This window comes from Myotis daubentonii, chromosome 4 (assembly GCF_963259705.1).
Source record: "Myotis daubentonii chromosome 4, mMyoDau2.1, whole genome shotgun sequence".
NCBI lineage: Eukaryota > Metazoa > Chordata > Mammalia > Chiroptera > Vespertilionidae > Myotis > Myotis daubentonii.
In genome coordinates this window covers 4472951-4491167 of record NC_081843.1, presented here as the reverse complement: position 1 = coordinate 4491167, position 18217 = coordinate 4472951, and the positions used below count along the sequence as shown (strand labels likewise).

General features: G+C 40.4%; 1 protein-coding gene across 1 annotated transcript in view; it reads right to left on the bottom strand.

Annotated features, from left to right (window-relative positions):
* Nucleotides 1-18217, bottom strand: part of LOC132232635 (phospholipid-transporting ATPase ABCA3-like) — a 323040-nt gene that overhangs the window by 250055 nt on the left and 54768 nt on the right. Inside the window, exon 7 of the mRNA XM_059692030.1 lies at nucleotides 17832-17949. Coding sequence (XP_059548013.1) covers nucleotides 17832-17949 — 118 coding nt within the window. The remainder of the gene's footprint in view (nucleotides 1-17831; nucleotides 17950-18217) is intronic.

The following is an 18217-nucleotide window of genomic DNA, read 5'->3' as shown; positions in this document are numbered from 1 at the left end:
AGTGAGATCCCATGCAGATATTTGGGGCTCTTTATCTGAGCAATGCCTTTCTCTCTGATACAATGGGCCACAAAGTCCAACCACTGCAGCCTCCCTGATCCCTGATCTGTTTCCCCAACTCAGTGAGACCATGCTCTGTTTAGAATCCCCTTCCACATACTATGTATGATCTAGAAAGTTTCTCCAGGCAGAAAATCAGGGACATACATATTAGGGCTCTCTCCCTTTGTTTCCCTTCTCTCAGTGATCAAAATTCTGCATTGCCAGCTGTCCAATGTTTGCAAACAGATGTTTCATAGACTTTGTCCTGTTCTTTATTTACAATGAAGAAAGGCACTGAAGACTTGGGGTTCCCTCCTGTGGCTGCCAGCACACACCCAGGACTCAGGGTTCCCTCACAGCCCTGGCTTCGTCAGGAACGACGTCTGGTCTAATTAGCATATTATGCTTTTATAATTATAGATAATGAGCTCTCATTAAGAGAAACTAAAAAAAATACCATTTACCATTGCAACAAAAATATAAGATACCTAGGAATAAACTTAACCAAGGAGGTAAAAGATCTATACTTGGAAAACTACATGACATTGAAAAAAGAAATAGAGGAACATACCAAAAAAAAAAAAAAAAAAAAAAAGAAGGAAGATATACCATGTTCATGAATTGAAAGAATTAACATTATTAAGATGTCTATAATACCCAAAGTAATATATAGATTCAATGCAATCGCTATTAAAATGCCAATGGCATACTTCACAAAACTATAACAAATACTCCAAAAATCTATATGGAACCATCAAAGACCTCAAAAGCTGCAGGAATCTTGAGAAAAAGAAAAAATTTGGAGGGCTCACAATATTGGATATCAAATTATATTACAAAGCCATTATGACAAAAACAGCCTGGTACTAGCACAAGAACTGGCATATACCAGTAGACCAATAGCTCAGAAGAGAAACCCCAGAAATTAACCCACACCATATGGTCAATTAATATTTGACAAAGGAGGTAAGAACATACAATGGAGTAAAGATAAACTCTTTAACAAATGGTGTTGGGAAAACTGGCAGGCACATGCAAAAAGAGGAAACTAGACCACCAACTTACACCATACACAAGTGTACACTCAAAATGCATAAAAGACTTAAATATGAGGCATGAAACCAAAAGAAAACAGAGGTGACATGTCTCAGACGTGTCATGTAGTCGAATTTTTACTGATACATCTCCTAGGGAAAGGAAATAAAGGATAAAATAAACAAATGGGACTACATAAAAATAAATAGTTTCTGCACAGAAAAGGAAACCATCATCAAAATGAAAAGGGAACCACCCTCGCCGGTTTGGCTCAGTGGATAGAGCGTCGGCTTGCAGACTGAAGGGTCCCAGGTTCGATTCCGGCCAAGGGCATATGTCCGGGTTGCGGGCTCGATCCCCAATGGGGGGTGTGCAGGAGGCAGCCAATCAATGATTCTCTCTCATCATTGATGTTTCTGTCTGTCTCTCCCTCTCCCTTCCTCTCTGAAATCAATAAAATATATTTTAAAAAAATGAAAAGGGAACCCACTGTATACATCTGATAAGGGGTTAATATCCAAATATATAAACCACTCATACAACTCAATAAAATGAAGACAAACAATCCAAATAAAAATGGACAGAAGACCTGAATAGACATTTCTCTAAAGAGAACATACAAAAGACAAATAAAAATATGTTCAAAGTCACTAATCATCCAAGTGATGCAAATTAAAACAACAATGAGATATCACCTGACACCAGTCAGAAAGGCTATCATAAAAAAAATCAACAAACAAGTACTGGCGAGGATGTAGAGAAAAGGGAACCCCCGTGCACTGCTGGTAGGAATGCAGACTGGTGTAGCCATTATGGTAAACAGTACGGAGTTTCCTCAAAAAATTAAAAATGGAACTTCTGTTTGACCCAGTAATTCCACTTCTAGGAATATATCCTCAACTCCCGAAACACCAATCAGAAAGAATATATACACCCCTATGTTCATAGCAGCATTATTTACAATAGCTAAGACTTGGGAACAGTCCAAATGCCCATCAGTAGATGAGTGGATAAAAAAGCCATGGGACACTTACACAATGGAATAATATGCAGCTGTAAAAAGGAGGGATATCTTACCCTGTGGGATGGCATGGATAGACCTGGAGAATATTATACTCAGTAAAATAAGCCAATCTTAGAAAGACAAATATCACATGATTTCACTTATTTGTGGAATTAAATGAACAAAATGAACTGACCAATAAACATGCAGGGAGACATGGAACAGATTGGCTACCTTGATGTGGGGGTGGGGGGACAAGAAGAGAAAAACCAAAGAACTTATATACCTACTAGAGGTCCGGTACATGAAATTCATGCACAGGTAGGGTTCCTAGGCCTGTCCAGTCGGTAGGGTTCCTAGGCCTGGCCAGTCGGTAGGGTTCCTAGGCCTGGCCAGTCGATCAGGGCCGATCTGTGGGGTGACTGGCAGGGCAATTGGGAGGCCCCCGCTGGCACCCGCCTTGGCCGGCTTGGCACCGCCAGCTTGCTGGCCGACCCTGCCCCCTGCTGCCACCCGCTCGCCAGCCAGCCCCAACCCCCACCACTGTCACCGGTCACCTCCTTCTGCAGGGCGATGGGCGGTGCAATCGGGGGGCACCCACTGGCACCTGCCTTGGCTGGCATGAGGTCTGTGGGCTGGGAGCAGCTCCTGCATTGAGCGTCTGCCCCCTGGTGGTTAGTGTGCATCACAGCAACCGGTCATTCTGCCGTCCAGTCTATTTGCATATTAAGCTTTTATGATATAGGACTAGAGGGCTGGTGCACAAATTCATCCAAGAGTAGGCCTTTTTTCCTCCGCTACCAGCACTAGCTTTCTTTAGCACCTGTGACTTGGGCTCTCCTTTGGCTGCCAGCAGGCACCCAGGACCCAGGCTTTTCTTGCAGCCCCAGCTTCTTCCAGAGGGTCATCTGGAAGGACATCTGGTCTAATTAGCATATTATGCTTTTATTATTATAGATAGGCATAGCCCATATACATGGGCAATAGGGTGGTGAAGACCTAGGGGTGGGGTAGAGGCTGGGAGGTGGGTAATAAAGCAGGGAATATGGTAGACACTTGTAATACTATCAACAATGAAAATTGTACATATGAAAAAAAGTAAAAATTGGTGTTATTGAAGAGTCTTGAGGATGTAAAGTACAGCTTAGGGAATATAGTCAGTAATTCTATATAATAAAAGCCTAATATGCTAAGTGTCTGTTCGTCTGGTCATCTGCTCAACCAATCAAAGTGTAATACGCTAATGATATGCTAAGGCCACTCAGACCCTTGCTCTGACATGCACTGACCCCCAGAGGGCAGACAGTCGGCTGGTCGACTAGTCACTATGATGTGCACTGACCACCAGGGAGCAGACACTCCAACCAGTAGGTTAACTTGCTGTTGGGGTCTGGCCAATCAGGACTGAGTGAGATGGGCTGAACCTGGAGCCTTCCCTCACCAGCTGGACAACCTCCTGCATCCCTCCCCGGCCCTGATCATGCACTGGTGGGGTCCCTTGGCTTGGCCTGCACCCTCTCGCAATCTGGGACCCCTTGGGGGATGTTGGAGAGCCAATTTTGGCCTGATCCTACAGGCCAGGCCAAGGGACCCCACTGGTGTATGAATTCATGCACCGGGCCTCTAGTATTCTGATAACTGTGTGTTGTCAGATGGTTGAGATTCACCTTGATGATTACTTAGGAAGTCATATAGCATGTCCCAAAATATGTATACACACTTTAATATCTGATAGTTCAATTTTGAAAATGAAATGCATTTTAGTAAGCACTGCCTTTATAATTGTTCAAAGTTTGTGTATACATTTTTGGGACACTATACAATGCTTAGTCACATTTAGTTTAGTCACCTGAAACTAATACAATATTGCATGTCAACTGCAATTAAAAAATACAAAATAATTTTAAAAATATTTACAAAAAACCCCCAAAATTAACCTTTACTAGTACATGTATTATGGAAAAGTCCTTTTTTACTAAAATTTATTTATTCATGATCATTTGACTGAAAACATTATCAATGCACACCATCACTATATTAGAAAATTTGGATATACTTAGTGTTTTCAAAGAGTTTGAAATTATGGGTAGAATAAAAAGTGCTAGATGAATTTTTTAACGCATGCTTCCAAATATAAAGCATGATCCTCAAAAGAAAAAAAATAGTTGAATAAACAAAAATTACTGAAATTTGAATGTGGTTAGGCCCATAAATATGGGAATCCCATAAGCTCGGAAAAGTATTCTTGTCAAGATTATCAAGATGATGTGAAATCAACATTGACTCAAAAAGTAAAAACTCAACCAAATAAAACTATATTATAAATCATTTTAAATCGCCATACTGAAGTATCATTGACTTCCAAAAAAGGTGCATATAATTAATGTAAACAACTTGATTAGTTTGAAGATAATTACACATCCGTGAAACAATCAGAAAAGTCTATACTATAAACATATCAATCATCTTCCAAAGTTTTTTCTGGCCTTCTTTATCATTTTTCGTTTTAAGAATATTTAACATAGATCTACACTCTTAGCAAAGTTCAAGTGTACAATATAATACTGTCAACTGAAGGCACTATTTTACACATATCTCTAAGATTTATTCACCTTGCATAATAAAACACTTTATCTTATGAATAATGCCTCCCCTGCTCCTTCTCCCCATAGTACCTGTCAACCACCATTCTATACTCTCCTTCTGGACTGTATTTTAGATTCCTTATAAAAGTGGTGTCATGTATTATTTCTCTTTCTGTGTCTGGCTTATTTCACTTAGCATAATGTCCTCCAGGTTCATCCATATCATTGTAAATAGCAGACTTTCCTTCATTTATAAAGTAGAAAAATATTTCATTGCATGTATATACTACATTCTCTTTATCCATTCATCTTTCAGAGGGCATTTAGGTTGTTTCCATCCCTTGGCTATTGTGAAAAATTCTGTAATAAATATCAGAGTGCTGGATAATATGATAGCTCTATTTCTTTGAGGAAACTGAAAACTGTTTCCTAGTGACTGCAACACTGCACATTCCCACCAGTGTACAAGGCTTCCCTTTTCTCCACATTCTCACTAAGACATGTTATCTTCTTTTTGTTTTTGGTAATAGCCTTCCTAAAAGTTGTGTGATAATACGTGAATCTGAATTCCAGAGTTACCACATTATAAAATTTAAGTTTAAATGTCAACTTTTGAAAATATCTCACAAAACACAGAAGAAAAACTAACACAAAAGGGTATAGGCTATCCAAAAGAAAAAAGAAATAAACAACAATTGTCCCTGAGGAAGATCAAGAGGTTGACTTACTAGATCATTATTTTAAGACAAAGGTTCTAACGATGCTAATAGAACTAAAGGAAGAAGAGGGCAAACTAAAAAAACAATGATGTATGGACAATACAGAAATATCAATGATAAGGAAGAAAACATAAAAAGAAACAAAATATTTCTGGAGCTGAATAATACCACAAAAACAACAAAAAAAATTCAGTATAGTATTTCAACATCAAAATTACACAGGCCAAAGAAAGACCCAGTGCACTTTATTGCTATCAATCTCTCCCTTAAAGTCTACCAAGATTTTCTTTATTCATTTAGGAACACTTATATTGGTTGCATATATGTTTATGAGGGTTATATGCTCTTGTTGGATATATACCTTTAACATTATGCAGTGACCTTCTTTGTCTCTTTTATGGCCTTTTAAAAAACTATTTTTTAAAGTATTACATATGTCTCCCTTCCCCCCCCACTGACCTATCCCTGGCCATTCCCACCCCCCACATACTCGCTTTTTTCTTTTTCTTTATTAAGTTACTAGAGGCCCGGTGCACAAAAATTTGTGCACTCGGGAGAGTCCCTCAGCCCGGCCTGTGCCCTCTCGCAGTCTGGGACCCCTCGGGGAATGACCACCTGCTGGCATAGGCCTGCTCCCCGGGGGACTGGGCCTAAGCTGGCAGTCAGACATGGCTCTGGCAGCCTGGGAGCCCTCGGGGGGTGTCCACTTGCCAGCGGGGAGCAGGCTTAGCTGCAGTCAGACATCTTTAGCGCTGCTGAGGAGGCGGGAGAGGCTCCCACCACCACTGCTGTACTGGCAGCCATCAGCCTGGCTTGTGGCTGAGCATAGCTCCCCCTGTGGGAGCGCACTGACCACCAGGGGGCAGCTCCTACATTGAGCATCTGCCCCATGGTGGTCAGTGTGTGTCATAGTGACCAGTGATTCCTGGTCACTCTGCTGTTAGGGTCACTTTGCATATTAACATTTTATTTTATAGGATAGAGGCCTGGTGCATGGGTGGGGGCCAGCTGGTTTGCCCTGAAGGGTGTCTTGGATCAGAGTAGGGGTCCCGCTAGGGTGCCTGGCAAGCCTGGGTGAGGGGCTGAGGGCCGTTTTCAGACTGGCCACACCCCCTTCAGGGTGGGGGTCCCTGCTGGGTGCCTGGCCAGCCTGGGTGAGGGGCTGATGACTGTTTGCAGGCTGGCCATGCCCCTCAGCAGGGACACTCACCCCATGAGGGTGTGGCCATCCTGGGTGAGGGGCTGATGGCTCTTCGCAGGCTGGCCAAGCCTCCAGCCACTCAAGCTCCAGTGAAGGCTGGCTGGAAGCAGGTATCTGGGATTTATTTAGCTTCTATAATTGAAACTTTGTTGCCTTTTGTGGAAGCTACAGCCAGCTGTGGGAAGCTTGGCTTCCTCCATTTCCGGGGCAACCAAGCCTCCTGCTTGCTTCAGCTCCGTGACTGCAAGCTGTCATCTTGGTTGGGTTAATTTGCATAGAGTTGCTCTGGCTGGTGGGTGTGGTTTTGGCATAGCAAAGTTATGGTCAATTAGCATCTTTGTCTTTTATTAGTGTAGATTACATATTGTCTTTAACCCCCCAATGACCCCCACCCACCTCACTCATGCCCTCACCCCCCTAGTGTCTGTGTCCATTGGTTATGCTTATATGCATGCATACAAGTCCTTTGATCTCCCTTTACCACACCCTCCCCTGCCTTCCCTCTAAGATTTGATGGTCTGATTGATGCTTCTCTGTCTCTGGATCTGTTTTTGTTCATCAGTTTATGTTTTTCATTATATTTCATAAATGGGTGAGATCATGTGATATTTATCTTTCACTGACTGGCTTATTTCACTTACCATTATGCTCTCCACATCCATCCATGCTGTTGCAAATGGTATAAGTTCCTTCCTTTTTAAAGCAGCGTAGTATTCCATTGTGTAGATGTACCACTCTTTTCCAATCCACTCATCTGCTGATGGGCACTTAAGCTATTTCCAAATCCTAGCTATTATAAATTGTGCTACTATGAACATAGGGGTGCATATATCCTTTCTGATTGGTATTTCTGGTTTCTTGGGTATATTCCTAGAAGTGGGATTACTGAGTCAAATGGGAGTTCCATTTTTAATTTTTTTTTTTTAGGAATATCCATACTATTTTCCACAGTGGCTGCACCAGTCTGCATTCCCACCAGCAGTGCACAAGGGTTCCTTTTTCTCCACATCCTCGCCAGCACTTGTCATTTGTTGGTTTGTTGATGATAGCCATTCTGACAGGTGTGAGATGGTAACTCATTGTTTTGATTTGCATCTCTCGGATGATTAGTGACTTTGAGCATATTTTCATATGTCTCTTGGCTGATCATTCCACTGGTCACCGCACAGATAGGCCCTGACCGCTCTCCAGGCCTAGGGGCCCTACCTGTGCACGAATTCATGCACTGGGCCTCTAGTATATATTAAAAACACAATTGGGGAACTTTAAGGGAGAGATCAGAAGCAATACAGTCATAGTAGAGTACTTTAACACCCCACTGTCATCAACAAAATCAACAAGGAAACAGTGACCTTAAATGATACACTAGATCAGATAGATTTAGTTGATATTTACAGAACATTTAATCCCAAAGTAGCACAATATACATTCTTCTCATGTGTACATGGAGATTCTCAAAGATAAACCAGACATTGGGGCACAAAATATATCTTAACGCATTGTAGAAGATTGAAATCATACCAAACATTTTTTCAGATAATAATTGCAAAAAATTAGAAATCAACTACAATAAAAAAAGCCAAAAAACACTCAAACACACAGTGGCTAAATAGCCTATTATTAAACAACTAGTGGCCTGGTGCACGAAATTCATGCACAGGGGTGGGGGAGTTCCCCTCAGTCAGCCTGCACCCTCTCCAATTGGGGACCCCTTCAGGGATGTCCAACTGCCAGTTTAGGACTGATCCCACAGAGATCGGGCCTAAACCGGCTGTCAGACATCCCTTTCGCTATCTGGGACCGCTGGCTCCTAACTGCTCACCTGCTTGCCTGCCTGATCACCCCTAACTGCCTTTGCCTGCCTGCCTGATTGCCCCTAACCCCTCTGCCTGCCTGCCTGATCGCCCCTAACTGCCCTCTCCTGCCGGCCTAATCTTGTACCCAACTGCTCTCCCTTGCTGGCCTGATCTCGACCCCCAACTACCTCTGCCTGCCTGATCACCCCTAACTGCCCTCCCCTGCCGGCCTGATCTCGCCCCCAACTGCCCTCCCCTGCTGGCCTGGTTGCCCCCAACTGCCTTCCCCTGCGGGCCTGATCTTGCCCCCAGCTGCCCTCCCCTGCCAGCCTGATCTCATCCCCAACTGCCCTCCCCTGCCAGCCTGATTGCCCCTAACTGCCTCTGCCTTGGCCCCCACCACCATGGCTTTGTCCGGGAAGGAAGTCAGACGTCCGGAAGATGGCCGGTTGACCCGGTCTAATTAGCATATCACCCTTTTATTAGTATAGATGATGGGGTTCCCAGGGAGAATAAGAATGAAATGAAAATTACCAGGAAATAAATGAAAATGAACACACAACAACCCCAAATCTATGGGATACAGAGATAGCAGTACAGAGAGGGAAGTTTATAGCATTACACGTCTATCTCTGAAGCAATGAAAATCTCAAGTAAACAATTTAACCTTACACTTAAAAGAACTAGAAAGAGAAAGACAAGAAAAGCACAAAGTAAAAGAAAGGAAATAATAATGATTAGAGTGGAAATCAATTACATAGAGCTTAAAAAAAATAATACAAAAGATCAATGAAACCAAGAGTTGGTTCTCTAAAAAGATAAACAGGATGGAAAAACCTTTAGACATATTCACCAAGAGTTAAAGAGAGAAGTCCCATATAAATAAAAGCAGAAATGAAAGAGGCAAAATAATGGACGTCACAGAAATATAAAGGATTGTAAGAAAATGCTATGAACAAATATGTATGTCAACGAATTGGACAACTCCCAATACAAAAGTTGGAGGAATCACAATACCAGATATAAAATTATACTACAAAGCCACTGTAATAAAAAAAAAGTCTGGTATGGCTGGTGTGGCTCTCTGTGGTTGAGAGTCAGCCTATGAACCAGGACATCACAGTTTGATTCCACGTCAGGCACATGCCCGGCTTGTAGGCTCAATCCCCAGTGGGGGCATGCAAGAAGCAGCTGATCAATGATTCTCTCTCATCATTGATGTTTCTATTCTCTCCCCCTTTTCCTTCCTCTCTGAAATCAATAAAAATATCTTTTAAAAAAACAGCTTAGCACTGGCATAAGAATAGGCATATAGATCAATGGAACAGAACAGCTAGTCAATGTGGCTATACTATTATCAGAAAAGATATATTTTTTATTAAAGTGATGAGACAAATACATTATCTTCTAACAAAAGGTTTGATGCAGAAGGAAGATATAATAATTGTAAACATTTACACACCTAATAATACATTTTCAAAATATATGAACCAAAAATTTACTGAATTCAAGGGAGACATAGACAATTTTACAGTAACAGTTTCAGACTTCAAGATCCCACTTTAAATAATGGGTAGAATAATTAGGCAGAATATCAATAAGAAAACAGAGGACTTAAATCAACTAGGTCTAACAGACATATACAGAACACTCTACCCAACGACAGATCATACAGTCTTCTCAAGCCCATAAATCTAATTATAAGACTTAAAATGACATATTATACAAACTATTTTCTCTGACCACAATAGTATATAATTAGGATACAATAACAGGAAGAAAAATGGAAAATTCAGGTTAGTAAAAACCAAGCAACACATTCTTAAATGACTAATGGATTAAAAAGAAATCACAAGAGAAATTGCCTGCTACATAGAGATAAATGAAAATGAAAACACAAGAAAACTATGGAATTCATTGAAGCCAGTACTAAGTGGGAAATTTATAGCTGTAATTGCTTATATTCAAAAAGAAGGATCTTAAGTCAACAATCTACCTTGTAGTTACCTACAAGGAAGTTCTCATAAGGCTGTCAGCTGATTTCTCAACAGAAACACTTCAGGCCAGAATGGAATGGCATAAAATATTCACAGTAATAAAAAGCAAGGACCTGCAACTAAGACAGCTCTAACCAGAAAGGCTGTCATTTAAAATGGAAGAAATAAAGAGCTTTATAGAAAAAAAAAAGGCTAAAGGAGTTTATTACCACCAACCCAGCACTGCAAGAAATGTTAAAGGGACTGTTTAAGAAGAAATACATATAGAGAGGAACAAAGACATAAAGAAAAAAATGGCAATAAATAAGTACCTATCAATAACAAATTTAAATGTAAATGGATTAAATGCTCCAATCAAAAGACATGGTGTAGCTAAATAGATAAGAAATGAATTATAGCCCTAGCTGGTTTGGCTCAGTAGGGAGAGCATTGGCCTTCAGATTGAAGTATCTCAGGTTAGATTCTGGTCAAGGGCACAGGCCTGGGTTGCGGGCTCCAACCCCAGTGGGGGACATGTAGGAGACTGCTGATCAATGATTCTCTCTCATCATTGATGTTTCTATCTCTCTCTCCCTCTCTCCCTTCCTCTCTGAAATCAATAAAAAAAGAAAAAGAAAAAAAGAACTAGGTCTTTGGAGTTAGAATGCCTGGATTAAAAAAAAAAGAAATGAATTATAAAATGCAACCCATATATATGTGTCTACAAGAGACCCACTTCAGAACAAAAGATACAAAGAGGCTGAAAGTGAAAGGATGGAAATTATAATTCATTCAAATGGAAGCAAAAATAGAGGTGGGGTAGAAATACACATATCTAAGAAAACAGACTTCAAACAAAGACCATAAAAAGAGACAAAGAAGGGCACTATACAATAAAGGGACTGATCCAATAAAAGGATACAACCTTTATAAACACATATGCTCCCAATAGAGGAGCACCTTAATATATATCATATATACATATATACATATGTGTGTGTATATATGTATATATGCGTGTGTATATATGTGTGTGTGTGTGTCTGTGTATTATATCTCCTATATAATAAAAGGCTAATATGCAAATTGTCCCCTCGGGAGTTCAACTGACCGGGATTTCGAACACTTACTATGACATGCACTGACCACCAGGGAGCGGCACAGAATGAAGGAAGGCCTTGACTGGCAGCCAGCAACCAGGGGAAGGAAGGCCCTGGCTGGCAGCCAAGAGAAGGAAGGTCCCGATCGGCTCTGATCACTGGCCAGGCCTATGGACCCTATCCGTACATGAATTTCATGCACTGGGCCTCTAGTGTGTGTGACACACAAACACACACTCCTAGAGGACTTTAAGGGAGAGATTAGCAGCATTACAGTCATAGTAGGGAACTTTAACATCCCACTGTCATCAATAGATAGATCTTTCAGGCAAAAAAAACAAGAAAAAAACACCAACCTTAAATGACACACTGAATCAGATAGATTTAGCTAATATTTACAAAACATTTCATCCCAAAGCATCAGAATATACATTCTTCTCAAGTGCACATGGAACATTCTCATAGATAGACCACATGTTAGGACACAAAAAAGTCAATAAATTTAAGAAGGTTGAAATCATACCAAGCATCTTCTTGGGTCACAATGGCATGAAACTGGAAATCAACCATGATGAAAAAGCTCAAAAATATTCCAACACATGGAAGCCAAATAGCCTGATGCTTGTAATTGGTGCAAAGGGCTTGGCCCTGGCAGACCCAGCTGCCTCAGCCCTTGCAGCCCCAGCTTTGCCTGGAAGGTCATCCTGCTGTTCAGTCTAATTAGCATATTAGCTCTTTATTATATAGGATGAATGAGTTACCAATGAGATCAAGAAATAAATAATAAATTACACACAGAACCTAGACACAGAACCCACACAGAACCTAGATACAGAACCTAGACACAGAACCTACACAGAACCTAGAGACAGAAGAACTTCACTGGAGAGAACATGGCAAAAGATCCTGGACAGAAACTGGAGACACAACCTAGAGACAGAACCTAGCGAGAGAACATGGCAAAAGATCCTGGACAGAAACTGGCCTCAGAAACTGGAGACAGAACCTAGAGACAGAACCTAGGGAGAGAACATGGCAAAAGATCCTGGACAGAACCTGGCTGAAGAACCCGGCTACAGAACCTGGCTACAGAACCTGGCTGGAGAACCTGGCTGGAGAACCTGGCTGGAGAACATGGACACAGAACCTGGCTGGAGATCCTAACCAGAACTTCGCTGGAGATCCTGACCAGAACTTGGCTAGAGATCCTGGCTAGGCTGCTGATCAACTGAATGCTGTCTCCGTGTCATTCCTTCTTCGCCGACTCCGTCCACACCTTTGGGGACCCCTGGACCTGCTGGGGCTGGACCCCAGCAGTATTTATCCTTCTCTGACTGGCTTATTTCACTTAGCATAATGTTCTCCAGTTCCATCCATGCTGTGGCAAATGGTTAGTGTAATGGGGCGACCCGCGGAGATGACCACCAGGGACTCAGATGAAGATTTAGGAGCCTTTATTAAACTGGCCAGCAACTACAGTTATGGCACTCTGCCGAAGCAAAGGCTGAACTGCAGTGCCGACTATAGGAGTTACAGCGTTTTTATTTGCAAAAACCACAAAGTTAGTTACAAAGCCTTGTTTACACAATTGTTCCCGACACAGTACAGCATCAGTACAGTGACTACCTTCCTATCTATGTGCTCTAGGAACAGAGAGCACAGCGGGCCCCGCCTGGCCGAAGCGCCAGCACACTCCTATCTATGTGCCCGAGGAACAGAGAGCACAGCGTGCCCCGCCTGGCCAAAGCACCAGCACATTCCTATCTATGTGTGCTAGGAACAGAGAGCACAGCGTGCCCCGCCTGGCCGAAGCGCCAGCACATTCCTATCTATGTGTTCTAGGAACAGAGAGCACAGTGTGCCCGCCTGGCCGAAGCGCCAGCACATTCCTATCTATGTGCCCGAGGAACAGAGAGCACAGCGTGCCCGCCTGGCCGAAGCGCCAGATATGCAGCCCAGCACAGTTAGGTGGTGGGTCAAATATATTTATTGACTTGATCTTCATTTCTTTGTGAATCTTTGTACATGCTAGAATGTACTCAGTATTCTAAATCAGAGCTTCTCAAATGTGGTCTCCAGAGCAGTGGCATCAGCAACACCAGAGAATTTGTTGAGAAATGAAAAATGGCCAACAAGCCAGACCTCCAGTCTCAGAAACTCTTCAGGTAGGGCCCAGCAATCTGTGTTCTAAGAAGTCTACTATTGTTGTAGGGAAAAACTAAAGCATAGTTTTGATGCTATCTTAAAAATAAATTATACTCTTGAGACAAAATTAAAATTAAAAAAATAAATAAATAAATAAATTACCTGGAAACTAATGAAAATGAAGAACATACAACAACCCCCATATGGGACATAGCAAAAGCAGTGCTGCCAGTTCATAGCATTACAGGCCTACCCCAAGAAGCAAATAAAATCTCTAGTAACCAATCTAACCCTACACCTAAAAGAATTTGGGAAAGAACATCAGGAAGAGCCTACAGTAAGTAGAAGAAAGGAAGTAATAAAAAATCAGAGCAGAAATAAATGATATATAACAAACAAAAATATAAAAGATCAATGAAACCAAGAGCTGGTTCTTTGAAAGGATAAACAAGATTGGTGAACCTTTAAACAGACTCATCAAGAAACAAAGAGAGGACCCAAATAAATAGAATCAGAAATGAAAGTAGCAAAGTAACAACTGACATCACAGAAATACAAAGGATTTTAGGAAAATATTATGAACAACTATATGGAAACAAAATAGTGATTTGAAACGGACAGATTCATAGAAACATACAATCAGGAACAAGCGGAATACCTGAACAGACCAATAACAAATGATGAAATAGAAGCAATAATTAAAAACTCTCAGCAACAAAAGTATTGGACTTTATGGCTTTGCAGGCAGATTTTAGCAAACATTCAAGAAATACCACCTTTCTTGATCAAAGTATTCTAAAAAATTCAAGAGGAAGAAAGATTCTGAAGCTCTTCTTACAAAGCCAACATTATCCTAATACCAACACCGGATAAGACACAACAAAGAAAGAAAATTATAGGCCAATATCCCTTAGTAACATAATAGCAAATCGTATCCAGAAATAGAATAAAAAGACCATATATTCATGACCAAGAAAGATGTATTCTGTGAATAGAAGGTTGGTATAATATTTGCAAATCAATAAATGTCATACATCACAAAATCAAAAGTTAAGATAAAAACAACATGGTCATATCAATAAATGCAGAAAAAACCTTCAATAAAATCTAGTACTATCTATAATAATAAAAGCATAATATGCTAATTAGACCTGATGAGCTTCTGGACGAAGCCAAGGCTGCAAGGGAAGCCCGGGGGGTCCTGGGTGCCTGCCAGCGTCCAGCGAGAAGCCTGGGTCCCGGGTGCCAGAGGGAAGCCAGTGCCGGCAGCTGGGGGAAGGAAGGCCTACTCTTGCACCAATTTCGTGCATTAGGCCTCTAGTTTTATAATAAAAACTCTCAGCAAAGTGCGAATAGAGGGATCATACCTTAACATAATAAACGCTATATATGACAAACCCACAGCTAACATTATAGTCAATGGGCAAAAACTAAAAGCATTTCCCTTAAGATGAGGAACAAGTCAGGGATGTCTGCTTTCCTACTCTTGTTCAGCACAGTACTAGAAGTTTTAGCTATAGTAATCAGACAAGAAGAAATAGAAGGCATCAAAATTGGAAAAGAGGAAGTAAAATTATAATTATTTGCAGATGCCATGATATTGTACATAGAAAACCCTAAAGACTTCAACAAAGCTACTATATTTAATAAATAAATTCACAGAAGTTACAGGATACAAAATCAATATCCAGAATTCAATGGCATTTTTATATACCAATAATGAACTCTCAGAAGGAGAAACTTAAAAAACCATCCCATTTACTATTACAACAAAATAAATAAATAGGAATAAATTTTACCAAGGAGGTAAAAGATCTGTATATGATATAGAAGAAAAAAATTAAGGAAGACATAAGTGGAAGCATATATCATGTTCATGGCTGGAAGACCTAACATCATTAAAACATCCATTACACCCAAAGTGATCTATAGATTCAACACAATCCATATTAAAATATCAATGGCATATTTCACAGACCTAGAAAAAATATTCCCCAAACTTATATAGAACTGAGAAAGACCCTGAATAGCCACAGCAATCTTGAGAAAGAAGAATAAGATGGGAGGTACCACAATACTGGATATCAAATTCTACTACAAGGCCATTATAATCCAAATAGCCTGTTACTGGCATAAGAACAGGCATATAGGCCAATGGAACAGAATGGAGATCCCAGAAATAAACCCACACCTTTAAAAGAGCATTCAATGGAATAAGACAGTCTCTTCAATAAATGGTGTTGGAAAAATTGGACAGATAAATGCAAAAAAATGAAACTAGATCACCATCTTACACCACACACAAAATAAACTCAAAATGGATAAAGGACTTAAATGTATGACAGGAAGCCATATGGTAAAAATCTTAGAAGACTCCATGGGCAGCAAAATATCAGACATATATCATAGCAATATCTTTACCGACACAGCTCCTAAGGCAATGGAAACTAAGGAGAAAATAAATGGGACTGCATCAAAATAAAAAGCTTCTGCACAGCAAAAGAAACCATTAACAAAACAATAAGAAAGCATGAAAAAACATACCAGTATTTGCCAATGTTATCTCCAATAAGGGCCTAGTTTCCAAAATTTATAGGGAATTCATACAACTTAACAAAAGGAAGATAATCCAATCAAAAAATGGGCAAAAGACTTAAATAGATACTTTTCTAAAGAGGACATACAGAAGGCCAAAAGACATATGAAAACATGCTCAAAGTCACTCATTATCCAAGAGATGCAAATCAAAATGACAATGAGGTACCATCTCACACCTGTCAGACTGGCTAGCATCAACAAATCAACAAACGACAAGTGCTGGCGAGGATGTGGAGAAACAGACTATTAACTGCTGGTGGGAATGCAGACTGGTGTAGCCACTGTGGAAAATGGTATGGCGTTTCCTCAAAAAACTAAAAATGGAACTCCCATTTGTCCCAGTGATCCCACCTCTAGGAATATATCCCAAGAAACCAGAAACACCAATCAGAAAGGATATATGCACCCATATGTTCACAGCAGCGCAATTTACAATAGCTAAGATTTGGAAACAGCCTAATTGCCCATCAACAGATGAGTGGATTAAAAATCATTGGTACCTCTACACAATGGAATGCTACGCTGCTGTAAAAAAAAAGAAAGAACTCTTAACATTCATTACAGTATGGATGGACCTGGAGAGCATTATGCTAAGCAAAATAAGCCAGTTGGAGAAAGATAAATATCACATGATCTCACTTATTTGTGGAATATAATGAACAACATAAACAAAAATAGATCCAGAACTAGAGAAGCATGGAACAGATTGTCAAACCTCAGAGTGAAGGCAGGGGAGTGTGGGGCGGGCGTAAGAGATAAACGGAAGGACTTGTATGCATGCATATAAGCATCACTGGTGGACACAGACACTAAGTGGTGAGGGCATGTGCCGGAAGGGTGGGAGTATCCAGGGAGAGGTCAATCGGGGAAAAAGGAGACTTACGTAATACTTTATACAACAAAGAATTTTTAAAAAGTAATGGATTAAAGTCTTTAATGTGAAATAAATCTCCAATTTAAATTGCATTCATAGAGGGGATAAATGGTCACAAAGTTGACTTACAGTGGTGAACACACAATACAGTGTTCAGATGATGTGTTCTGGAATTGTGTACCTGAAACCTGTATAATTTTAATTTTGTCAGTGTCACCCCAATAAATTCAATAAAAAGGTGGGAAAATAAAAAATTTTTTTAAAAAAGTCAATTCTTCTGCAGGAAGAATTGTTTATTTATCCTAAGTGATAACTGGTCACAATTTTATTTTATATCCTTTTTAATATATACATTGGGCCACATTAATTTTCAATGTTCTCTTTACCTCCTGTTAAATGATTTCATATACAATTCATCTTCTATGATAGAATGTAAGTCAAGACTATACATATGAGCTCAGCAGACGTGGCTCAGTGTTTAAGTGTTGACCTATGAACCAGAAGGTCATGGTTTAATTCCCAGTCAGGGCACATGCCTGGGTTGTGGGCTTGATCCCCAGTAGGGGCATGCAGGAGGCAGACAATCAATGATTCTCTCTCATCATTGATGTTTCTATCCCTCTCTCCCTCTCCCTTCCTCTCTAAAATCAACACACACACACAAAGACTACATATGAGATGTCTAGAAGGAGCACCCAAATAAGATCCCATTTTGGTCAATTAGAACAGAAATTGCATTATGTATGGGGTGACTCACCTTTATTGAAGAATGTGCTAACCATAAAGCCAAAGAATATTGAAGCAATGGCATAACACATGAAAAAGACAAAGATGAAGCTATAGTCACTGTGGCGGAAAATTGGCTCATTGACAATCTACAATAAAACAATATGACAATTTAAGGCACACCATAAGTACTGTCACATAAACACAAGGGAAGGAGGAGAAAATGAAGGCCCTAAAGAAATAGGTCACATTACTCAGTTACTGAAGCTTAATTTGTGGGAAAGTTAACTAAATAACTTATTTCTTACAGAAGGGTTTCTGGTGTTTTTTTCCCTTGGAGATTCAGCAGCCTATGAGTCTCCGTAGTGGAGACAATATAAGCCATATTTCATCTTCCTGAGACCAATCAGTGCACAC